Source organism: Emericellopsis atlantica (genome assembly GCF_019669845.1).
Source record: "Emericellopsis atlantica unplaced genomic scaffold F5Z01scaffold_24, whole genome shotgun sequence".
Lineage (NCBI taxonomy): Eukaryota > Fungi > Ascomycota > Sordariomycetes > Hypocreales > Bionectriaceae > Emericellopsis > Emericellopsis atlantica.
The window spans coordinates 70,723-94,262 of NW_025764726.1; the positions used below are offsets into that span (position 1 = coordinate 70,723).

At 53.3% G+C, this 23,540-nt stretch overlaps 12 protein-coding genes across 12 annotated transcripts; 8 read left to right on the plus strand and 4 right to left on the minus strand.

Annotated features, from left to right (window-relative positions):
- Positions 1-105: 105 nt before the first annotated feature.
- F5Z01DRAFT_662255 (uncharacterized protein) lies at positions 106-2,554 on the plus strand. Its single transcript, XM_046263928.1, has 3 exons — positions 106-376; positions 429-1,750; positions 1,798-2,554. Exons 2-3 carry the CDS (start codon positions 434-436, stop codon positions 2,455-2,457), a joined length of 1,977 nt encoding a protein of 658 aa, XP_046115757.1. The 5' UTR covers positions 106-376; positions 429-433; the 3' UTR covers positions 2,458-2,554.
- On the minus strand, positions 2,555-3,726 carry F5Z01DRAFT_662258 (Pre-mRNA-splicing factor of RES complex-domain-containing protein). The gene has a single exon (XM_046263929.1). The coding sequence runs from the start codon at positions 3,578-3,580 to the stop codon at positions 2,618-2,620; it is 963 nt and encodes a 320-aa protein (XP_046115758.1). The 5' UTR covers positions 3,581-3,726; the 3' UTR covers positions 2,555-2,617.
- A 43-nt stretch (positions 3,727-3,769) lies between these two features.
- Positions 3,770-6,273, plus strand: F5Z01DRAFT_252931 (ER-golgi trafficking TRAPP I complex 85 kDa subunit-domain-containing protein). The gene has a single exon (XM_046258516.1). It carries the CDS (start codon positions 3,975-3,977, stop codon positions 6,204-6,206), a length of 2,232 nt encoding a protein of 743 aa, XP_046115759.1. The 5' UTR covers positions 3,770-3,974; the 3' UTR covers positions 6,207-6,273.
- A 1-nt stretch (position 6,274) lies between these two features.
- On the plus strand, positions 6,275-8,654 carry F5Z01DRAFT_252953 (uncharacterized protein). Its single transcript, XM_046258517.1, has 3 exons — positions 6,275-6,732; positions 6,782-7,995; positions 8,043-8,654. The coding sequence occupies exons 1-3, from the start codon at positions 6,593-6,595 to the stop codon at positions 8,318-8,320; spliced, it is 1,632 nt and encodes a 543-aa protein (XP_046115760.1). The 5' UTR covers positions 6,275-6,592; the 3' UTR covers positions 8,321-8,654.
- A 246-nt stretch (positions 8,655-8,900) lies between these two features.
- F5Z01DRAFT_626460 (pyridoxal phosphate-dependent transferase) lies at positions 8,901-10,265 on the plus strand (the record flags this gene model as incomplete). Its single annotated transcript, XM_046261480.1, has 1 exon — positions 8,901-10,265. One exon carries the CDS (start codon positions 8,901-8,903, stop codon positions 10,263-10,265), a length of 1,365 nt encoding a protein of 454 aa, XP_046115761.1.
- Positions 10,266-10,290: 25 nt separating this feature from the next.
- On the minus strand, positions 10,291-11,723 carry F5Z01DRAFT_676417 (DNA polymerase subunit Cdc27; the record flags this gene model as incomplete). Its single annotated transcript, XM_046265252.1, has 4 exons — positions 10,291-10,463; positions 10,516-11,352; positions 11,399-11,604; positions 11,659-11,723. The coding sequence occupies 4 exons, from the start codon at positions 11,721-11,723 to the stop codon at positions 10,291-10,293; spliced, it is 1,281 nt and encodes a 426-aa protein (XP_046115762.1).
- Positions 11,724-11,913: 190 nt separating this feature from the next.
- Positions 11,914-13,800, plus strand: F5Z01DRAFT_662267 (uncharacterized protein). Its single transcript, XM_046263930.1, has 2 exons — positions 11,914-12,684; positions 12,730-13,800. The coding sequence occupies exons 1-2, from the start codon at positions 12,189-12,191 to the stop codon at positions 13,569-13,571; spliced, it is 1,338 nt and encodes a 445-aa protein (XP_046115763.1). The 5' UTR covers positions 11,914-12,188; the 3' UTR covers positions 13,572-13,800.
- F5Z01DRAFT_662269 (Snf7-domain-containing protein) lies at positions 13,801-15,622 on the minus strand. Its single transcript, XM_046263931.1, has 2 exons — positions 15,243-15,622; positions 13,801-15,183 (listed from the first exon to the last, which is right to left on the minus strand). Exons 1-2 carry the CDS (start codon positions 15,290-15,292, stop codon positions 13,869-13,871), a joined length of 1,365 nt encoding a protein of 454 aa, XP_046115764.1. The 5' UTR covers positions 15,293-15,622; the 3' UTR covers positions 13,801-13,868.
- Positions 15,623-17,314, minus strand: F5Z01DRAFT_662271 (acyl-CoA N-acyltransferase). Its single transcript, XM_046263932.1, has one exon. It carries the CDS (start codon positions 17,246-17,248, stop codon positions 15,728-15,730), a length of 1,521 nt encoding a protein of 506 aa, XP_046115765.1. The 5' UTR covers positions 17,249-17,314; the 3' UTR covers positions 15,623-15,727.
- Positions 17,315-17,424: 110 nt separating this feature from the next.
- On the plus strand, positions 17,425-18,804 carry F5Z01DRAFT_253227 (ribonuclease H-like domain-containing protein). The gene has a single exon (XM_046258518.1). It carries the CDS (start codon positions 17,521-17,523, stop codon positions 18,484-18,486), a length of 966 nt encoding a protein of 321 aa, XP_046115766.1. The 5' UTR covers positions 17,425-17,520; the 3' UTR covers positions 18,487-18,804.
- On the plus strand, positions 18,805-19,992 carry F5Z01DRAFT_253228 (ribonuclease H2 non-catalytic subunit-domain-containing protein). The gene is made up of 3 exons (XM_046258519.1): positions 18,805-19,310; positions 19,359-19,630; positions 19,685-19,992. Exons 1-3 carry the CDS (start codon positions 19,175-19,177, stop codon positions 19,721-19,723), a joined length of 447 nt encoding a protein of 148 aa, XP_046115767.1. The 5' UTR covers positions 18,805-19,174; the 3' UTR covers positions 19,724-19,992.
- Positions 19,993-20,455: 463 nt separating this feature from the next.
- On the plus strand, positions 20,456-23,411 carry F5Z01DRAFT_676423 (MCM2/3/5 family-domain-containing protein; the record flags this gene model as incomplete). Its single annotated transcript, XM_046265253.1, has 3 exons — positions 20,456-20,730; positions 20,785-23,233; positions 23,289-23,411. The coding sequence occupies 3 exons, from the start codon at positions 20,456-20,458 to the stop codon at positions 23,409-23,411; spliced, it is 2,847 nt and encodes a 948-aa protein (XP_046115768.1).
- Positions 23,412-23,540: the final 129 nt, after the last annotated feature.

Sequence of the window (23,540 nt, forward strand, 5' to 3'; positions counted from 1 at the left end):
ATATCCTGACCCACATAATGCCTATTCAGGAAAGGACAATGATTAATAGACCCAGTCGTCATTCTGGCGCGCGAGCTGCTCAGGCTCCAAAGGTCTGTGTCGACCCTTTGTTCATTTTCATCAACAGCCTCGCCAACTCGACCTCCTCACGATCATCTACCACTCGCCCACATTATTATTTCTCCGTTGTGCCCCTCAGATCTCAGGTTGTCACGAAATTGACCGAACAGCGATCAGCGAACCTACAATCATCTCAGCAGATCAAGCCATCTATCAGACGCGCGCGCTATAGCCAGTTGCTTCGACTCCTCTGACCAGAATTCAGCCTCAACAGCGACTGTTGCACATCACTGCCAAAGCATACAAATCGCTCTCTGTTCGTTGATCGCGCCACCTCCAAGTAGTCGGCCTGGCTGACATTCCTCCTGCGACGATGAGCGCACCTCAACCTCCTCCGCCTCCGGGTGGCCGACCGAACGGCGCCTCTCGCCCAGCTGCCAATCCTCTTCGACCAAACCGCCCAAAGCCGAAGCCCTCGAGCATCTTCGCGCCCAAGTTGAATGCCAAACCCCACCGACCGGGAACTGTCAATGAACGCGTATCGACAAAGTCCACGTCTCTGCAGCAACGACGTCGGGAGACCAACGGCTGGTCTGAGCCAGCTCCACCAGACGTTCGCGAGTTCCCAATCTTCACGACGAAGAAGGCTCTTCTAGATGGCGTTCGCATGCACTTGATGAGGATGCATGTCGACTCGCAGGCTCCTGCGGTGGACCCGACTGATCAGGCGCAATTTGCACGCCCAGTGACTCTGCACCGCCGCGATCCTCGACAGCCTGCCGCTGCGCGTACGGTCAAGACTGAAGAGCCCATGCGTGAGCCAGTCGACCAGGCAGAGATCGAGGCGCAAGAACAGCTCAAGGCGGAGAGGGAGGCGCAAAAGGCCATTGACCAAGCCAAAATCGCACCGGTGGCCCGAGAGCCTACTAAGCCTCGGAAGAAGGTGAAGGAGGAGAAAACTCAGATCTTCCGCACGCACAAGTCGGAGGCAGCCAAGAAAGAAGCCGAATTGAGATATGAGGAAGCTCTGCCATGGCATCTGGAAGATGCAGATGGCACGAATGTCTGGGTGGGCCAGTACGTCTCTGCTCTTGCACACACCCACGTTTCCTTCCATGTTGAAGGACATGCCATGCGAATGCTGCCGGTGGAGAAATTCTACAAGTTCGTGTCCAAACCCAATCACAAAACCTTCAGCATCGAAGAGGTTGAACAGCTATTGGACAAGAAGAAGATGATGCCAAATCGATGGATCATGATGGGTGCTGGGCAGAGGCAGGAGGAACAGGACAAAAAGGAGACGCGAGACCTGCTGGGTGGCGGGCGTCGTATGATCAAGACAGAGAGCAGCACATTCCGAGCAGCGTCTCGAGCGGAGAAGATGGAGCATGATGATCTAGACGTCTCCGGGGATGAGTTCCAGGATGATGACGAGACCACTACATTTGAGCGCAACAACAACGACGAGGAGGAGAAAGAAGCCAAGGAACGTATCCGTCGTGATCAGCTCGGCGCCATCGCCTTTGGTGAAGCGGATGAGCGCGAAATGCAGAAGGAGCTGAAAGAGCTTGAGGCGGAAGCAAAGCAACTCAAAGAGTTTGGCAAGTCCACCAAGAAGGCTTTGATTAAGCGGGATCAGAACCGCATCTATGCAAGCGACGACTCTGAGGAGAATCCGTGGGGCAGCAGCGTGAGTACTCCGTGGTACGGACCTTGGCGATATACTAATCAGAACAGGAGGAGTCAAGCTCATCAGAAGACGAGGAAGACGACAAAGGGAAGAAGGAGGAGGATGCCGAAAAAGACAAATCGGGCAGCAGAAAAGCAAGCCCCGGAAAGGGCAAGCCCGCAGATGCCGGCAAACTCAAGAAATCGCAGCGAGCAGGTTCCCCAGCAATGTCAGAGTCGAGTGGAAACGAGTCTACACGGAACAAGAAGCTCAAGGCTGTTGCTGGCTCAGGCAAAAGTCTGAACAGTCGTGCCGGCACTCCTTCTCTTCAGCAGAAGGCTGCCAAGCGCAAGGCCCAAGCCGGAGCTGGCTCTGGAAGTGACGGAGAGGCTACAGCCGGTGAAATGTCGGACGGTGCTGGGCCTAAGAAGAAGCTCAAGCTCAAGCCTGGTGTTAGCAGCCGAATGGGAACGCCCACTGCATCCCGCGCTGGGAGCCCCAGTCCGCCACGCGCAGGCTCACCCAGTTCTGGCCCCATCACGCCGGCTGAGATTTTGGCGCTCATCCCAGACCAAGGTATCCTGATTGGCGAGCTCATTCAGCCATTCAAAAACCGGCTTGGTGAAGGCCCCGGTCAAATGCCCAGGAGCGAATGGCTTAACATGGTGAAGACAGTTTGCCGCTACGTCGACGGGCCGGATGGCAAAAAGCGCCTTCACAAGAAGTGATCAATCATAGTCGGATGCCCCTAGGCGAGCTCATGCCACGCAGAAAGATAGACAGTGTCACTACAAACAATTGGACAAGATGCAGCGGAATTAGCGATGCTACATTAATAAGGACCAGTATCTGGGTATCAGTTTTGTCATTACGGCCTGTGACTTTGGCCTATTCGTCCATCTGCCATTCGTAGCTCAGACCCTTGTTCATTTCCCGTCTGTTGATAGCCCTGAACCGCTCTGCCTCGAATCCGTTGCCCCGATCGACTCCATCCCATCGATAACCAGGTTTGATGCCGTACCTGTTTGGGGGTGCCGCGCCCGGGTAGACGGGCCTTCTGTTCTTGCTGCCCTTCTTCCCTTTGGCTGCGATTTGCTTCTCTGACATGAATTGCATCATGGGGTCGTTCCATCGTGTCTGCTCTTTGAGCTCTTCGTTTATCTCCTCGTCATCCACCCCCCTGGCAAACTTCATTAATTTGGCATCCTCAAGCTTCTCCTTCCGTTGCCGCGCCTCTGCCTGTTGCACGTCGCCTTTGAGTGCTTCCACCCTTTGCCGTTCCTTCTCCTCTGCTTCTTGCGCTGCCTTCCTAGCTTCTGCTCTTTGCATCGAGACATCGATCCTGCGACCCGTGGCATCGCGGTAGACTGTTTCTTGTTCCTGCGCTGACTTGCGATGTCGCTCGAACTCTTCTCTTTCTTGTCTTTGCCGCCTCTTGAGCTGGGCCGAGACAGCCGCTGCAGACTGTAGACCTGCGTGCGTACCGTCGCTCATCTTCACTGTCGTCTCGTCCTCCACCATGGGCATCGCGTCGTCCTCGTCTTTTTGCGCATTATTCTCTTTGATCGCATCCGCGAGAATGGCATCCGCCTCGTCCTTGGCCGTGGAGTCCCCCACAGATTTCCAGTTACTCTTTTTCATTTTTCGGAATTCAGCGCTCGTTCCGCTCACGGTAGTTGGGCCGTCGTCGCCATCGTCGACCTGGTTTCTGGATGTTCCCCAGGCGTCGTCGTTGTCGTCGGTTATTAGAAGGCCTTGAGCTTCTGCGTTCTTGCGCTTGCGTTTCTTTGTGGGTTTTGGGTCCGCGACGAGGTATTTAGAAGCGAGATAGGCTGTTTTATCAGAAGGCATGGTGAACTTGAGTGTGTGTCTCAGGTACGAGTAGAGTCTGGCGATCAATCAATGATGGGAAAGTTCAGAGTCGCGGTGCAGTTACGTCGTTATGCATGTAGCGGTGGGTAGCAGCTAACCACTGCGGCCGCCGCGATGGGTGAGTGGGGCGCCCTTGATGGACGCCGCTGGCTGCTTCCCAAGCTCGGACTTTGAGGAGTGTCCACGGTGATGCGGCGAGCGTCGATACACTTACGTGCGTATTGCAGTCACTTTTCAATGTTCAAAATCGCATAGAAAGAACATGCCGAGCTTGCCTGCTGCTCGATTCACCGGCGCCATCTCCGTCTCCTGCGGTCCATGAGCCCGACCACTGGACCACCAATTTTCCCGAACTCCTTCTCTCGTCGTTCCGATGCCCGCATCCCCTCCGCCTCACAATGACGCTCCATCGTCCGAAGAGCCTTTGCAGGCCTTGCCAGCTGCTGCTGCGTTAGTCAAATCGCCGCTACTGCGATCCGTCTCTGGCCAAGACCCCCTCACAATGTCCTCCTCGACCGAATCGCTACCGTATCGTCGCTCGAACCCAGTAGCTGCTTCCCTGTACGCTTCCACACTATCACCACCTGGTTCGCGTTCCATGTCGCCAGCGGGACGGGGCTCTCCATCAAGGGTGCTAGCAGGCACAGTTTTCGATGCGCCATCAGGGCCCCTGCCAGAGGGCGCAGGCGAGAAGCCGGGGGATCCGCTGAACTTGATAGTCAAAGCCTTCGTGCCACACGTTGCCATACAAGCTTCGAGCGACGTTCAGGATCTTGCTAGAAGCAAAGGGTTCAAAAATGGGCTTTGGGAACTTCTACGACCCTTCGGCGAGCGAATACAGGGCAAGGTTGCGATCAGGGATAGCAACGGAGTCAGTAAGCTTGCAGAAGACTTCTCAGTACGATTCACCAGGTTCGGTGCGGATGTGGAGCACCCCGACGTTGGCTTTAAGCAACAAGCTTCGGGACAGGAAGATCAGGGTATGTCGAGAGACAAGAGAACGCTGGCCGCTGTAGAGGAAGTGGTTGATCGCCATCTGTCGTATGCCGAGCAATCTTTTCTCAACATGCCACAGCACAGCCAGAGCACGACACAGGGGTTAGACATTGAGACTACCAGCCCTTACTACGCCTTATTCCTCAGACGGTTATTATCTGGCATGCCAATCGTGGCTCACGAGACCTTTGGACATCCAGTGGCGTGCGTAGTCGCTGTAAGCGCACGGTCGGATGACTCAGTGGGCGAGTTGCGCCAAATTTACGAGACGAGCCAAGGGCCGAACAGACTTCCGCCATGGGTGGACGGCGACTATTTACGATATTATGTCCTGGTACATGACGAGGAAAACGACGATATCCAAAGATCAATGGCCCTGTTTGAACAGATGAAGCGACATCTGGGACTTCACTGCCATTTGCTCAGACTTCGGAGCAGTCAAAGTGCGGAAACAGATGACGACAGTATTCCCCTACCGCGGAGTGAGTGGATTTCGGCAACAGAAGAGCTGGCTGAAATCAAGAAGAGCGAAGATGAGGAAGACGATTTCGAGGATCCAACCAGGCACATTTTCGAGTCAGATGCGACTGCGATACGAACATTCATTAGGGAAATGGTCACACAGTCTATTGTACCAACAATGGAACGCCACGTCTCGATATGGAATGACCAGATTGCATCGCGTAGACGTGGTTTCGCCGGTCGGTTCATGAATCTGTCACGCAAATTCAACTTTGGAGGAGGAGGCAGGTCTTCTACTGGCAGCAGCGGTATGGGCAAGGACAACTACGACGCTGCAGGTTTCTTCCGCGCAGATGCACCCGAGGCAATCATGCGCAAGCTTGCCGACTACGCATTCATGTTGAGAGACTTCAAGCTAGCCCACTCGACGTATGAGCTGCTGCGAACAGACTTTGCCGACTCGAAAGCGTGGAAGCATCACGCCGCTACGAACGAGATGGCTGCGATCAGCCTCTTGATACAAACGCAGCAGATTACCTCGAAGACACGGGCAGAGACGATCGATCAGATGCTCGAATCTGCCTTTTACTCCTACCATACCCGGTGCAGCGCGCCATTCGGGGCGATGCGTAGTTTGACGCTATGTCTGGAGCTGCTGCGACTTAGGGGTGGCACCAGTGTTGATGATGCGAGCCGATGGGGCATTCGATTGCTCGAGTCCCGTATTCTTGGACCTGTCGGCGATGCCCTCATCAAGGAGCGCCTAGCGATTTGCCATGCCTCTAAAGAAGGAGTCGGAAGTTGGCACTGGGGAGCCCGCTATCGTAAGTCTGCCGCATGGAGTGTTCTCGCAGCAGACGCATGGATGCAGCACGAGCGCTACCTCCCGGCTCAACGGTGCTTGAATGAGGCGCGGAAAACATATGCCGCTCTGCCTACGAAACACGGTATCTCAAAATTTGAATCCGCGCATGGCTTCATAGAGTCTCTGGAAAGGGCCCTGTCGGATAAGCTGGATCACACAGGCGAGGCGAGCAAGGACATAGACGAGGAAAGTGAGGCTTTGATGGATTCAAGGCCTCGCAGGTCAAGTGGTGCGAGGAGGACCAGCGTTATCGAGACAGCACCACTACATAAAGAAGACTGAGTATGGTCGTTCTAGATTTTCTAGTATATATTACACTACATAAGCTTCACAGACAGCGTGAAGGCTGTGCTATTGCGGCATGCAAGAAGTCGATACGAAATTCCATCAAACTGACCATGTTTTATCCTTCCAAGGTCACCCGGGACACGTTCAGGGGCCCATGGATAGCTGATTGTACCGGCTGTAGGGTAGCTCAGGCAGGTCGCCAACGGACCCAGCTCCGGCCTAGAACCAGACGCAACCACATGAATCCGGGGAAGCTCCAAGCATCGCCTTTACAACCACCGACAGGCACCTACCCCTTAACCACTGGTTCCCCTCATCTGTTGTCCATGGGTTGAGCGGAGAGTGCAAGCTGCTGTCACTTCGGGTTGATTTGCATCAAGATGGCAGCATTTCGCCAACTCGGCGCGAGCCTCTTCGCCTTGTCCACCGGTCTACAGCTCGCCATCACCGGCGAACAAGCGAATCTTGGGTCATTTCGCGAAGCCTGCCCTGACTATGTCACCTACTCGGCGCATTCACAGTTTGCCCTATGTCCCCATTTGTTATGCGTAAAGACTAACAATGCCTAGCAACCCCCTTTCCAAGGGTCCCCTCGCGCTCCCCTTCCAACGCCCTGAAGAACGATGCCGCACGTTTCATTCCGACGCGATCGAGAAGGTGATTGAGGACATGACCTCTCGCATTGAGGACCCAGACCTTGCCCGGCTCTTCGAGAATACCTTTCCATCGACAACGGACACCACTGTGAAGTTCCACACCAAGGGCGCCGAGGAGACTGGCTTCTTTCGCATGGCCGGCTTCAAGGCCTTTGGTGATGATGGCGCATGGCAAGGTCCACAGAGCTTTATCATCACCGGCGATATCATAGCAGAGTGGCTGCGCGATTCAACGAACCAGTTGCGGCCGTACCATGCGCTAGCAGGGAAAGATCCAGCAATCCACACGCTGTTACTGGGAGCGATCAACACGCAGGCAGAATATGTCATTGAGTCACCGTACTGCAATGCGTTCCAGCCCCCGCCAATAAGCAAGCTACCTATCTCGAACAATGGGCAACAGGATGTGGTGCACCCCGCATATGAACCTGAATCAGTGTTCGAGTGCAAGTACGAGCTGGACTCATTGGCGCATTTTCTCGCATTGGCGAATGACTTTTATGATCACACGGGCTCAACTGAGTTCCTGCACAATCGCTGGTTACTGGCGCTCGAGACGCTTCTGCAGGTTTTGAAACACCAGAGTCAGCCAACCTTTGACCCCGAGACGGGCCGGCTTATGTGGAATGAGTATACTTTCCAAAGGAAGACCGATATTGGTACCGAAACGCTGAATCTGAAGGGCATGGGCAACCCATTGAACGCTGGCACGGGCTTGATCCGGTCAGCGTTCAGACCAAGTGACGATGCGACGATTCTAGGCTTCTTCATCCCAGCCAACGCACAAATGTCTACGGAAATGCAGAGGACTGCAGCCATCTTGACAGAGGCAGGCAAGACGAAGCTGGCGGATAAGCTCAACAAGTGGAGCAAGCAGATTCGCGAAGGCATCATGGAGCATGCCGTCGTTGAGCACAAGAAGTACGGCAAGGTCTTCGCATACGAAGTCGACGGCTATGGTTCGAACATTATGATGGATGATGCCAACTACCCATCGTTATTAGCTTTACCAGTCATGGGATTTGTGGAGGCGAGCGACCCCATTTACCAGAACACGAGGAAGATGATTCTGGAACAGGAGGGCAATCCATACTTCCTCAAGGGCAAGGATTTCAAAGGCATTGGCGGTAAGTATCTGCAAGATCCTGTCACGAACTAAGCTGATCGGTTGCAGGCCCGCACATTGGCTTGAAGAACGCTTGGCCGATGAGTCTGCTGATGCAGGCTCAGACTTCAGACGATGATGCTGAAATCAAGGAATGCCTGCGTCTCGTCTTGTCATCTTCGAAGCTCGGCCTCATACACGAGAGTATCGATGTCACTCACGCCAGCCAATACACGCGAAGCTGGTTCGCGTGGGCGAATGGGGTATTTGCCGTGACGATGCTGGACCTCGCGAAGCGAAAGCCTCATCTTGTTTTTGGCGAGGGAGCGGAGCCATATGAAGTTTGATGGCGACACAACGATTTGTATGACTTATGACACCTAGAACACTGAAGTGATCGATGGCAGATCTTGCCTTGCCCTACGTTGCTGCGCGGAAGTTCTTGGTCTTTGCTACCGGTTCTCGATGCTTTCGGCACCGACTCCCATCCCACTTGCTGGTTCATTCTTGGCGATTATAGTGACCAGCTTAACGTAACCTGCCCGAGCCATGTAGTCGAAAAGCTACTTACTCTGATGAGAGACATGGTTGAAGAGCTGGACGGACTTGACGTGAGATGTGCTTTCGTAAGTGATTGACAATATGGCAACAAACTTAACGCTGGAATCAAATGCACCTACATATTAGTAGAAAAACAGTCCATTGTGATGAGCTAGACCAGTCGCTGATCGCTTTCAAGCCGATTACGTACATTTCCACGGGAGGATCATCACTCCACGCACTAACAATTGTCGCGTTGTTTATTCAGCCATGCGATCTGATCCTCAAATACACCATCGCTGCGTCACATTCTCGGCTCAAGGCCCACGAGTTGATATGGACCCTACACCATTAACTCTTGATTCTTCTGTCCATATCACCGTCCACATGGAGTCCAGTCGACCTAAAGCGCCAATCAATCTTATGCGCGGCTGGCCCGCAGTCTCGGCCCTGCCAACAGACTTGCTCACGAAAGCATCGGCAGCCATTCTATCAGATCCGTCTATTTCGACACCTGCCCTGGAATACGGCCCCGATGCTGGCTACCTCCCTTTGAGGAAGGCCATGTCCAGGTGGCTGTCACGCCACTTCAATGTTGAAGAGGACGTCGACCGCATTTGTATCACGGGAGGTGCAAGCCAAAGCATTGCCAACATTCTCATCTCTTACGCTGATCCCCTAGTCACAAAGGGTTTCTGGGTCGTGGCACCTTGCTATCACCTTGTCTGCCCCATCTTCGAGGATGCGGGGTTTGCCAGGCGATTGAGGGGCATCCGAGAGGATGAGCATGGTATTGATCCAGTCGAGCTCGAGGCGGAGATACAGAGACTGGAGAGGAGCGAGCGGAATGCGCCTGACCAGTTACCTTCCAAGGACGTGCCAGGGCGAAAACTGTATCGTCACATCATCTACGTCGTATCGACTTCCTCTAACCCAAGTGGCAAGACCCTGCCCCTTGAACGGCGGACTGCTCTGGTCAAGCTTGCTAGGAAATATGATGCCTTGTTAATCTCGGACGACGTCTACGACTTTCTGCAATGGCCTCTTTCGCGTTCTTCGCCGCTTGACTGGACGTCAGAGATGCGACTCCCTCGCTTAGCGGACATTGATCGTGAGCTGGGCGTCGAGGGGTTTGGCAACGCAGTCAGCAACGGGAGTTTCAGCAAGATTGCTGCACCAGGTTTGAGAACCGGCTGGATTGAGGCATCACCTGCTTTTGCGACGGGCATGAGCATGCAAGGGAGCACAAAGTCCGGTGGCGCACCTAGTCAGTTCTCTGCTGCCGTCCTCAGCGTCATGGTGCAAGACGGTTCGCTCGAGAGGCACGTGGACGAAGTCATCAGACCGCAATTGAGAGACAGGCACCTGTCCTTGATCGCTGCTATCAAGGAATCCATACCCCAAGCACGGATCAACGCGAGCAGTCATGCGGGTGCAAAGGTTTTTGGCGGGTTCTTCGTCTGGTTCACTGTGGACATTGGCTTGTCAACGCAGCTTGTTGCGCAGGCAGCGCTGGAGGAGGAGAATCTTGTTATTGGATCCGGTGGCATATTCGCAGTCCATGGCGACAAATCGGGACCGCAGTTCGATGACAAGATCCGGTTGTGTTTTGCGTGGGAGCCAGTAGACTGTCTCATTGAAGGTGTGAAAAGGCTGGCTAACCTCTTGGACAGAATGGAGAGGAACAAGGAGCTTTATCAGAAAACGTACACCCAGAGTATGGGGCAGGATTGGGTGACTGCAAATAAGTAGATAGAACAAGAGCATTATCCATGCCTTATTTCTTCGAAAAGAAGGACATGAGGCTCCCCTGGGCTCCCCCTTTGCCAGTTGGTTTCTTGGACTTTGCTGGTGCAGACGAGGTCGGCGTGGGCGCTGGTTTCGCTTTCTTTGCAGGAGCAGGTGCCTCATCTTCAGAGAAGGACTCCCAACCAGGCTCTTGTATTGTGACTGTCGCAATTAGCCTCACGAAGGCAAGGGGGGAGACACAAGCCGAACTTACCCATGTACCCCTGATCGTCCAAGATGCGCTTCTTTTTCATAACCTTCCTCTTCCCCCTTCGTCGCCCATCGCCGGTGCTAGACACTACCTCGGAGGGCTCTCCGTTCTTTGGTTCTTCCGCAGCTTCTGCTTCTGGCGCGGGCGCATCCTCCATTTCCTCGTCATCCGCGTTCCCATCCTCGTGCTCATCCTTCTCTGCATCTGCAGCATCGTCGTCGTCATCTTCCTCCATCATCTGCCGCAATCTCTCCTCGCGCTCTTTCCTGGATGTCCTCGCAGATGCACTTTCTTTCAAAGGCTTCTCCGCAGCGATATCATCATCATCGGCTTCACCATCGTCAGACAATGCCGTGTGCTCCTCCTCCTTGGGCTGCACCTGCGGCTTTTTTGGCTGTGAGGCTGCTTTAGCAAATGATTGCATGATGCCGCCTGACCCGCCACGCTTGAGGGCCGCAGGCTTAGGGCCTGGCGCCGGCGTGCTCTCTTTGGAGGATGGTGCTGAACCTTCTCTCTTCAACTTGCCAGTCGGCTTTGGTTCAGCCTTGACCTTGTCTTCCACAGGCGCGGCCGGAGCCTTCGTCGCAGAAGGTGCTGGCTTCGGTGGTTTCGCTTGTGCTGATGCTGCTACCTTGGGCCTGGCTGCGCGATCTCGCCGACGAGCATGTGGATTGAGGATGGTCCCGAATTTCTTCGCAGCCACCGAGACATCTTGTTCCTTGATGGTGTACTCAGCCAAAGACTTGGCAATGTCCGAAAGCATTGCAAGATCGCGTTGCGGATGAGGCGCTAGAGAGTAGACGTAGAGTGATGAGACACTTTCATAAGCAGCGAGTGTTTCTACTAGATCAGTGGGAGTTCTTTCATGTCGACCGAGGCGGCTCACCCGTGAGGTCCTCTTCGCGAACTAAAGTGAGAGTGTTGGTGTGGACAACGTCTGGCGTTTCATCTTGGTCAGGCATCGAGCTCGCCATGTCAACGTCTCCATCTTCCTGGGAAGCCTCTCTGTTTTTGACGCCATACACGAGGTAGGTTGCGTGGATGGAATTTGCTTTCTGGGCGTTCTGGTACTTGTGATATTCATAGAGCATCCTATGAAAAGGTTAGAATTGTCCACTTTCCCTTCTCTCTGAGAGCGCAACATACTCTTTGGCAGTGTTGACATGAACATTGAGAGCTCGGCTGAGCAAGCGATATGTGATCTGCAACATATAAGCTCATGGTCATTTCGTAGAAATACTGCAGCCTACCGGCTGCTCCTCGCTCAAAAGGCGATCAGCGAGGTGTTTTTTGTACTCTTCCATAGTTTTTCTGTTTGTCGAGGCTCAGTTCTCCCAAAACCAATGTGTTCATTGGAAAAGGAAACAGCTTCATGAACAGAACTAGCATACCAAGAGGTTCCGATAGGTGACGCGAGAAGCGACGCGCTCTCACGTGTTATTCATGTATCGGTGTGTAGCGTTCGACTCTGTCTGCCACGAAGTACCCCATAATTGCATAAGCCTGGCTACATTGCAGGTACGTGTAGGGGAGGCGTGGAGAAAAGTGGCGGGCGTCATGGTCATTAACGCGTCCCACGCGACGACCAGCTCCATCCGCAGTTCTATTGCATTATTCCAGAGAGCGCAAACCACCACGCACAATCCTCACGACTTTATACGCGATCTTCCAGTACAATGGTCGAGCACGATGTCACAGACTCGACCGACTGGCTTTCCACGCCTCTGTCGGCCCTGACGCCCCTCGAATCAGCCCTCCGCTGTCAAGTGTGTAAAGACTTCTACACGACGCCGATGCTCACCTCATGCTCGCATACTTTCTGTTCACTATGTATCCGCCGTGCACTAGCGAGCGATATGAAGTGTCCACTGTGTCGGGCAAACGACCAAGAGATGAAGCTGAGGAGCAACTGGTCCATGGAAGAAGCTGTGGAGGCGTGGAAAGGAGCGCGGTCGAGGACGCTGGAGATGGCGCGAAGCCGAGGGGCGCCGGGCTCACCGAAAAGGAAGGCGAACGAGGTGGAACTGGAAGAGCAGACGGGGTCAAAAAGACTTAGAAGCTCAGCGCGCCTCAGCGGCAAAGCGACAATGCCATCGTATGCGCCTAAACCTATAGGGGGGGATGATATCGTACAAATATCTGATGGGGAGGAAGAATTCGAGCCTGAACCAGGTCTGTCATTTGCGTCGATGGTTGAGAGACATGCTGATCAGAAAGACGATGGGCTGGTGTCTTGTCCTAGTTGCCGAAAACGTATGAAAGAGTGGCAAGTGTTCACACATCTCAACACATGCACCGGGCCCTCGCCCAAGCCAAAGACGCCGCCGAAACCACAACTAGGCGCCTTTGGTCAGCCACAACAAAAAGCTAAAGACCGCCTGCCCGCCGTGAATTATTCCATGCTCAAAGACAATGCCCTCCGGAAGAGGCTAGCTGATCTTGGTCTATCGACGCAAGGCCCCCGTACCATTCTCGAGTCCCGACATCGCGAGTTTCTCACTCTATGGAATGCGAACTGCGACGCAGTCTATCCGAAGAGGAAAGCACAGTTAATAAGTGATCTCGAATCATGGGAGAGGGCGCAGAGGACCGGCGGGGCTAACAGAGGCACCATGGTGAAGGACAAGGAGTTTGACGGGGTGGCATGGGCCCAGAAACATGGCGACAGCTTCAAAGATCTGGTTGCCGAGGCGCTGAGAAACCGCGCTGTGGCGAAGTCCAAATCGATACCTGAGGATGGGGGGCCGGCAGCCGAGCATGAACCACGAAAACCAGCAGAGGAATCTCTTCCGTTCCCTTCAAATCCGGCGGCCGTGGTACCCATAACTGCCGGTGACGGCGTTGCAATGTTGTCCAGGCCTGCCAACGAGCAAGAGGATCAAGCAATCCATGTTGCAGTTCGCGTAACGGAATCTTCTTCGGATATACCTTTGGCAGGCAGGACCTATCATGCTCAAAATGCCTCTCACGGCGAGCCGAGGCCAAGGCAGGACTGCGACAACGTGGTCCCCGCCCAGTTTGACCCAGGGGCTCATGGGACAGGTTTCCTTAGAGACTGAACAGTGCATACGGATAGAGCACGGCAGAGAAGATATCTGGCTCCAGCTCAGTCTCCGGTCCCAGCAAGGGGCGCGAAGGAGTTAAAGAGGTGGAGCTGCTTATTGTATAGGTAATATGAACAGTCCCTACTTGGGAAGGCTGTCATCTGGAAGTCTAGCAAGCGGTCGCGGCGCACTATTCATATGACGCTGAAGTTCTTGAACATTTGGCCCTACACCATTATAATTACATTTAAGGTCAATCAGATTATGGTATCCTAGCGTGCGGGCTTTGGCACATAGTCACCCGTAAAACCTCTAATTCCCCACGGGTGCCTCCTTGTCCGCCATAGACAAGTTTGCCAACCCTGTCTCTGAAGTCGGTGTCTTTTCGCGCTCTCTAGGCACGTCCGGCAAGTCTTTGAGTTTCTGTTTCACCCTGTCTTCTTCCTCCTTGTCCGCCTCCCTTTGCTGCTTCTCCTTTGCTTGTTGCTGTTTCTCCTCTTCCTTGTTCTTTTCCTCGGACATCATGGCCTCAAGTTCGTCGTCAATCTCGGCTTCGTCAACAGCCTGGCCTCCCTCTGCAAGAATGGCAGCCACCTCGTCTGCCTCACTGCTCGCGTCGCGTATCTTGTCCATAGCAGCATCGACCCGCTCGACACCGCCGACTTGTTTGTTGAGGCCTTCCAGCACGCCGGCACTCGACTCCATGACGTTCACCAAAGCAGCATTGTCGGATGCCTGTTGTATCTTGTGCGCAACCTCTTCCAGCTGGTGGAGTGTCGCATAGCGCGTGCTCAACGAGCTTTCCGCAAGCTTCTTCGACTTCAGAGCCGCAAGCGCCTGCAGCCTATTCTTCCTCCCGACTGCCTCCTTTGCGGTGAGCTCAAGAGCAGCGATGCGCTCATTCAATATAGTGACCTGATGCTCGAGTCGTCCCATGAGTTCCTTCAAGCTGGCAACTGAGGCGTCCTGCTCTGTAATTGGTCCCTCCTGGCTTTGTCCCTTGACTCGAATAATGTTGCCATCGTACTCTATTGCGTTCGTGTCCCTAGCCAGAAATCGTAATATCACATCCATGTCCTTCTCGTCCAGTTGATAGCCGGGCATGAGTTTCGATGCAAACTGATTTCGGAATTGCGCTTTGGTGAAGACCCGATCAAACACCGATGATCCCGCTGCCAATGCCGACTTCAGTTCTCGCGCTGCAGCCTCCAAGTTCTGGACTAGGACGTATTGCCCAGTCGGCAGCCTGTCCTCTCCCCGAGAAGGATCAACGATGCCCAATGTTCTCAAGGTCCACCCCGCAACGTTCCATGGAATCTCTCCCCATCCATGATGGTAAACGCTCTGATCTTGTTTCAGGAAGGCATTGAGGGGGTATAGTTCACGACCTTGGATGCCTTCTCGTATAGCAGTTCCTAACGCAAGGGGTTGCCCGTATTGCCGACTCTCGAGGTTTCTAAGGAGCGATTTGTCGACACTTAGAATAAGAGGAGACGACGATGGTAGAAGTGATTTCGAAGACAGGAGTGAAAGAGCATTCTGCCACGCAGTAATGTTGGCACGGTAGCCGTCGGGGTTGAGTGTTCTCTGAGGACGAAAGTCAGAGTATAAGGCTGGGAGACGGGCCCTGTTGAAGTGTCAGTATGCTTTCCATCGTACGAGTTCGAGTTGTAGCGATGCACAGACTTGCGAAAGTTGGCGTCGTTGGCGGCCAGGTAATCCGCGAGTTCGCCCATGACGGGCGATCGATTGCTTCGGTCTGTATCTTGGTCCTACCGGTTTCGGCAGAACCGCGCACTATCTTTGAGGATGTGGATGACGTTGAATACAAGTTATGGTTGGTTAGTGTTGGTTGGGAGACGGAGCGTGACGTGACGTGGGGTTTCCCAGGAAGTCGAGCTTATCGCGTCAACGAACGTATCGTCAGTAGGTAAATTTCACCAGCAGAGACCGGCTTACAATCAGGTATGAAACGCAACAAAAAGCTGCCACTAGATTCTTGAGCAGGCCGTTTAGACCACTAATCAAGTTCACATTGTTCTTCGTAATCACGTTGTCAATTCACACGTCGGACGGGAATCATGACCATGACACGTTAGACGTGTCTGTGGCGACCAGAATTCCAAGGGTATCATTGACGCTGCATAGTTCAGACTTTCCCGCACCTCCTCTTACCAAGCCCATGTGCGCGCTGACGCTGCGAACACAGGTGGTTTCCACTGGATCTTCTCCGGATCTATAGTTCTCCTTACTTTCTGCCGTTGTACCTCCCGTTGCTTAACCAATTTCTCCGGCAGGACAATCTTGTGCTCGCCGCGGTGGTAAACCTGCATGCGGAGGACTTGTAATGTGTGCTCCACGTCTTGCGTAGTCATTGCGAGAGCTGTTGAAATAGTCTCGATGGTGATTTTCTCTCCCCGTTCGTTATAGTCGAGCAGAGTGTCGATGATGTTCTCTGACCAGTATTGACGGTAACTGAGAAGACCCAGATCTGATAGAGGTTTTTCTGGCGAGCCGAGCTTACCCTCTATTCGAGACAGCTCGTACGAAAACTGTATCAATAATCGACCGAACCCTTTGCGCTGATATTGTGGTAAAGTCAGGATACACGCAACATTGTAGCCATCCGCGCTCTCCTTTTCTTTGGAAAAGTACCCGACAACGTGGTCTCCCTTATCTGTCCTGGTAGTCATGACATAGAAGAGAAAGGGGTCGACATCGTAGTATAGGGTCTTGTGATCGAGGAACATCTTGGAGAGCAGGCACAGATTGCGACACCAAGTCCGTTGTCGCCTGCCGTCGATTTCGTAGAATGAGACATAGTCGTCTCGGTAGATCTCATTGCCGGGAGGATGAAACAACTGGCACTTCCTCCTGTGACGGACAAACTCCATCTGATCGCCGTAGTAACCCAAGCACATCTCGCAGATGAAAACGCAATCCTCTTCCGTGAAGGCTTCTGGGTATGGCGAGAAATACCATGGGAACAAATCATGTCGTCCGAATTGAACTTTGGAAATATTTCGAATTCGTGAAACCTCTGTCGGGTTCTGCGTCATCGACCCAGACGTCCGAAGCTTTTCAATCTCCTCCTTGCGGTTGAACTCGTCGGTGTGGCCGTTGGCCCCTTCAACATCCTTATCCTCGGCTTCGGTATCGTCGACAACGCCGGGGGTCTGGCTGGGCTCGATGCTGTCTCGGCCGGTAGCTTCGCCGTCAGGTCCGAGAGATGCTGACTTGCGCCCATCCTGCGATTCTACAAATTCGGTCCACGGATGCGGCGTCGCAGCTTCGGAGACAGACTGCTCCCTTTTGGAAACACTTTGCTCTCGCTTTGACACAGGCGCCTTTCTTTTCTTAGAAGGCTGCGGGACCTTCTTGTCGTTTGTCTTTTTCTTGCTATCCTTTGTCTTCTCCGGCTCAGGGCGAGGCCACTCGACATCCTGTTCAAAGTCGATTCGAGCTGCGGGAACCCATTCATCCAATCGCTTATTGTAACTATCAAAATTACAGTAAAACTGCTTTCCGGACTTTGTGGTTTTGATGCTGAGGATTTCCGCGCGCCGCGGCTTCCCATCTTTCTCGACCCAGGCAATGCACCCGGTCTTCAGAGTGTCGGCGGTCGCGCGGCTTTTCTCGCGGGGAGTATCGGTGCCTGAAGAGGCGTCGCCGGGGATTCCTCCACCAGCCATGGTGATTATCGATGGCGCTGGTTTCGTTGATGGATGTTGCTGAATCGCTAGGCGTGTTGGAAGAACGGAAGCATGGCAAAATGTATGCGACGCCAGCTTATCGGCAAGCGGTCGATTGCGACCCGCAATCGGATAAGAGCAGCGCCCCGCTATACGCATTTCCATGAACTTTCATCTGCTTCCGTACACTCATCAAAGTATCGTGTCTCCATGTCCAAAGTTGGACCAAACCGCATGGAAAAACAGCTTCCAAGTCCCTCAACTGTGTTCTTATGATGGCAGGACTCTCTTCGAACTGGAAGAAACTCCAAGCTAAGCTCAGTGCCGAAAATACTTCTAAGCCATCTCACAAAAGAAAAGCAGATTCTGAGTCTGCACCTCAACCTAAGAAAACGAAGATATCGAAAACCACCACTCAAGTCTGCCCAGCTAGGCCTAAGAGGTCGAGCGAGGTCAAATCGAAAATCCCAATGGGGGGCGTCCAGAGCGCGCCCCCAAAGACAGAAACCAAACAGGGTGTATCCCTATCGTTAGCTCTATGGGCCACAGACAATGACATCTCGGCCGAGTCAATAGCTGAGGCGTATGACCTTGGCCTGAAAGATCCAAAAACGGTACTAGCGGCGGAAAAGGACAAGATCAATCATGATCTTTGCGAAGATGTTACTATTGGAAAGTATGTTGCCATCGATTGCGAAATGGTCGGCGTTGGGCCCGGGGGTCACGACTCGGTGCTGGCACGTGTGAGCATTGTCGATTTTCATGGAAAGCAGATCTATGACTCCTACGTCAAGCCCAGGGAGAAAGTGACAAATTGGAGGACGGCAGTGAGTGGCATCAGCCCCAAACAAATGCGCTTTGCTCGGGATTTCGACGAAGTCCAAAAAGATGTTGCGCAAATCTTAGATGGTCGCATCCTTGTTGGTCACGATCTCAAGCATGACCTCGAGTGTTTGGCCTTGAGTCATCCTGTACGGGACATTCGCGACACTGCGAAATTTCACAATTTCAGGAAACTGGGCAATGGACGGAAACCGGCTCTGCGGATCCTGGCGCAGGAACTCCTAGGTGTTGAGATTCAAAGCGGAGCGCACTCCAGTATCGAAGATGCGAGGGTCACGATGCTGCTATTTCGGAAGCACAAGCCGGGCTTCGATGTCGATCATGCGAACCGATTTGCCCCGAGAGTGAACCAAGCCAGCATATCAAAGGGTAGCAAAGTCAAGAAGAAGAAATGATACGGCACTCGCAGCAGCCATGATGTGGGGCTATCATATGCTGGCCATCATGTCTATATCCAGGCGCCAAATGGCATATACGCTCTATACTCCCTGTCAGCAAAGGCGGTCCGTCCATTTCGTCGGTCACCTCTGATACTTGGTCGATGCTCCAGTGGAAGTCTCATCAGGTTGGACTATGGAACGTCATGAGCGGCACTTCTTGGAGTCGAACCTCAAAGTGCTCATATTGACCACCTATCGGTGATCCAACGGAACGGTCAAATCGCTGATCATCACGCAGAGAGCGTGGTCTGATTACGGACGGATACTTCGTCTCAGCAGGCCGACCTTGCGAATGCGCGAATCTTGCTCAAGCAATGATCACACCGGAGTAACCACGAAAATGGACAACTCATATGGCCAGATATGATAAAGCGGCAGGGAATACTCAATGAAGACCTAAGTTTCGATTTTGTGTTCCAAGAATCCTGCAGTTCACCCAGTGCGGAGGTTGGACGTGGCGCCGTTTGGGTGACTTTCCTGGTTCTTTATCTTATCTCCCCTCCATCCAGCCACTTTACGCGCTCCGACGCGTCACCGGGAGCTCTTCCCAACTACGTAATACAAGACTCAAGTTAGTAACGATTCGACTTTTAAGACTTCTGCAGCCCCTCAATCAATACGAAGACAAAACACTCAGGAAACAATGTCGCAACCAATTCTCTCAATTGAAGAGTCCGCCGCCACCCCGTGCGCAATGGCCAACATCCTGCCCTGCCGCATTCATCACAATGGTCCAGTGGACCCAATTGACACTTTCTGGTCACCGACAAGTTCACAAGGTACATTTCTTTCCATTTGGTCGCAGGATGACTGCTAACGCTCGGCAGACGGCAAGAGAACTGCCTATTTCCGAGGTCGCAAACTGAAAGCCGAGACCACCCCTCTCCCAGAGTCCTACCGTGGAGTTGTAGTTGAACAAGCGCCAAGAGTCGAAGCTCCTCCTGCGGAAGAAGGCGAGAAGAAAACGGTGGAAACAAGTTCCCTGAAAGTGACTGGTACATTTGAGGAGGTCGCAGTCTGGGGCCATGAAGAGCCCGTAGACAGAGAATCAGACGGTTTTGTTCGAGGCGTTGAGGAATGGTTGAACATTGCTGATAAGGTGAGTTCACGAGCATCGCCGAAAAAAAGACACTGAAAAGGCTGACATGAGCAGATTCATTCATACGGGCCTTCAGGCAAAGTGGTTGAGTAGTGTACACAAGGCGTACAAAGGGCAGCATATATACCCTTCTTCGATTAGATACCCGACAGCGGCTTTAGCTGGGCGCAATGAGCGATCCGGCAGGCAGTCATATAGCATGGTCTTGGATGCTCGCCTCACGATAATGGCATCTCAGCCTTCGAGGTGAAGCAGACACGACCATCGCTGGCTTGGATACACGCGCAACACAGGTCCATGACGCAAACTCGATCAGAGCAGCACCCCAGTGCACCTGAGCTTTTCAGTTCAGCAGGAGCTTCTCTTTGCTATAGTCACTCTGTAGCCAAACTTGGACCGTGAATTTCACACAAAGATCAACTCGCAGAAGGCATATGTTACAACAGTTCTGGCCACTTCTTGAGCAAGACTTTTGGGTTCTACTACACGCGACAGGATACCCGTGGCGCAAAAGTTAAGCAAAGATACATGTAATAATAATCAATTGCCACGATGAGTCAATGACACCAAGGCCCAAGTCTGTATTCCGGCACCTCATCCCATATGCCCTGCAGGGCACCACCGAAGGCGGTTAGCGTCATGCAATCAATTAAAGACGCGAGATCGAAAAGCCCCTCGACGCGTCCTGACCGCGTTTCTGACGCGCAACTACTTCGACCCCATTCTGCTCCCTCGTCCTCACAAACCCATGCCGAAATCCATGATTTCGCATGTCACGACGTCACCAACACTAAACCGCATCACGAACGCCGCGATACCTTCAATATGGCATCCAGCGAAGCTGGGTACCCCATGGCCGACACGCCTCACTCGGTTGCAACGCCTGCGACTCCGAGGGGCCACGGGTTTCCCTCCTCTCCATCAGCAAGGCCGCAAGGACCGCCTTCAGAAAGCAATCTCGACCCGAGCGAACGAGGAGATGGATTCATGGACGATGAGAGACCGGAGAGCTCGAGGCCAACTGATGCAAGACACGTTCAGAAAGTTCGTGACAAGCTAGGAGACCTCGTGCAGCGTAACTTTGAAAAGTTCATTGAGGAGTACGTTTTTGTTTGTGCGCAGACTGGGACTATACAAAGCTGACGGGTCACTAGGTTTCAAGATGACTCCCAGGCGGCAGCGACACCATCTGCACAAGGATCAAGTGCGATACCTACATTCAAGTACTATGTCCAGCTCATTCATGTGATGAGCAATAAGAGCTTGTCAACGCTATACGTTGATTTCAGACATCTGCAGACGTGGAACGATGGCGCCCTAGCAGACGCTATCTTCACAAACTATTACAGATGCCTGCCTTATTTGACGTCAGGTCTACACAACATGATTGCGAAATACGAGCCGAAGTACTTTCGTGATCACCGCCAGCCTACAGCTTCAAGTCGGTTGGCTACATCGGCCGCTAGTCAATTCAGCTCGGAGGACGATGTCGATGCACCGCACAACAAGAACGAGAACCAGCAGACCGACAAACTGTTCGCAATCGCCATTTACAACGTGCCCCTCGTTACTCGATTGAGGTCGCTGCGGTCAGGGAACATCGGCCAACTACTGTCGATCTGTGGAACTGTCACAAGGACATCTGAAGTTCGTCCGGAACTGTCACTGGCAACATTCGCATGTGAAAACTGCCGAACAGTTGTGCCCAACGTCGAGCAAACCTTCCGCTACACTGAACCTACACAATGCCCAAACGAAACGTGCAACAACCGAATAGCCTGGGCTCTGGATATTCGCAGAAGCACTTTCATCGACTGGCAGAAGGTTCGTGTTCAGGAGAACAGCGCCGAGATCCCAACAGGAAGTATGCCTCGGACAATGGACATTATTCTCCGCGGAGAGATGGTCGATCGCGCCAAAGCAGGGGAAAAGTGCATCTTCACTGGCACCCTCATTGTCGTACCCGATGTTAGTCAACTGGCACTCCCCGGGTCGAAACCCATGTCTGTCCGCGACGATAGAGGCCCTAATGCACGCGGTGATGACGCTGGCGGCAGTGGTGTCTCGGGACTGAAAGCCCTCGGTGTCCGCGACCTGACCTACCGCATGGCGTTCCTCGCCAACATGGTCACTCCAGACATCACGGGCCAGTCTTCCGACAGCAGTGCTACGGACGTGGTCAACGCTCTGTTGACCGAGAACCAAGCAATGGAGGGGGATGACGAAGTGAAAAACGCACAGCAAGCGGTGACGGCCACCATGAGTGAGGGCGAGATCACGGAAATGAGCAAAATGGCCCACGACCCCGAAATCTACCCCAAACTCGTCAAGTCCATCGCGCCCATGGTTTACGGTCACGAGTATGTCAAGAAAGGTCTCCTGCTGCAGCTGGTGTCTGGTGTTCACAAACAGACACCAGAGGGTATGCAACTTCGTGGCGACATCAACGTGTGCATCGTTGGCGACCCGTCCACCTCCAAATCCCAGTTCCTGAAGTACGTCTGCTCATTCGCCCCTCGCGCCGTGTACACCAGCGGCAAAGCTTCCTCGGCGGCTGGTCTTACTGCCGCTGTGGTCAAAGACGAAGAGACGGGGGAATTCACCATCGAAGCGGGAGCCCTGATGTTGGCTGACAATGGCATCTGTGCCATTGATGAGTTCGACAAGATGGACATCGCCGACCAAGTCGCTATCCACGAAGCTATGGAACAGCAGACTATTTCGATCGCCAAGGCTGGTATCCAAGCCACTCTCAACGCTCGCACATCCATTCTTGCGGCAGCCAACCCTGTTGGCGGACGGTACAACCGCAAGACTACTCTCCGTGCCAACATCAACATGTCTGCCCCCATCATGTCTCGATTCGATCTCTTCTTCGTCGTGCTTGACGAATGCAACGAGCAGATCGACCGCCATCTTGCCGAACACATTGTCAGCATTCATCAATTGCGCGATGAGGCTGTTGAGCCGATTTTCAGCACCGAGCAACTGCAGAGATACATTCGCTATGCTCGCACGTTCCGCCCCGTGTTCACGCCCGAGGCCCAGGAGCTTCTCGTAGAGAAGTACAAGGAGCTCCGTGCGGACGATGTCCAGGGTGGCATTGGAAAGAACTCTTATCGCATCACTGTGCGTCAGCTGGAGAGTATGATCCGTCTCTCCGAGGCCATTGCCAAGGTCAACTGCGAACCGACAATCAGCGAGGACATGGTTGTTGAGGCATATACACTTCTGCGGTCAAGCATCATTTCCGTAGAATACGACGACGTCGAAATAGATGAGGAGGAGGCGGAGACGCAAGAAGACGCCAGCACCCTGCTGCGCGCCGCGTCGCAAGCTCACGGCGATACCGCCATGGAAGAGGACCCATCCACCGAGCAAAGGGAGAGAAGGAAACTCACCATCACGTATGAGAAGTACCTCAAAATGCTCAATGCCTTTGTTGGGAGGATCAAAGACGACGAGTCTGACAGTGGTGATGGTGTTGAGGGCAATGAGCTGATCTCATGGTACCTGGAGAGTGTTGAAAGTGAGCTCGATGGGCCAGAGGCCCACGACCACGAGCAGGCATTGGCAAAGATGGTGCTCAAGAAGATGGTCAAGGTAAGCCAACCCATCACCATTCATCTCACCGACAGACGATGCTAACAAGATGAAGGAAAACATTCTCATGGCTCTGAGAGGTGAGGGCTTGCAAGAAGACGGTGTGGCCAGCAGCTCTACCGCCGTAGGCGACGTGATCTACGTGATACACCCGAACTGCGCAATCGAAGAAGTATAGACTATACGAGCAGGTCGGCATAGGAGGGACGTTGCTTAGATGAATGATATAATGACAGGACATGGCGGGGATGCTGTAGTATGCAAGGCAGGAGTCAGGAGTTGTGGCATGGTCCACGTTGCATCACAT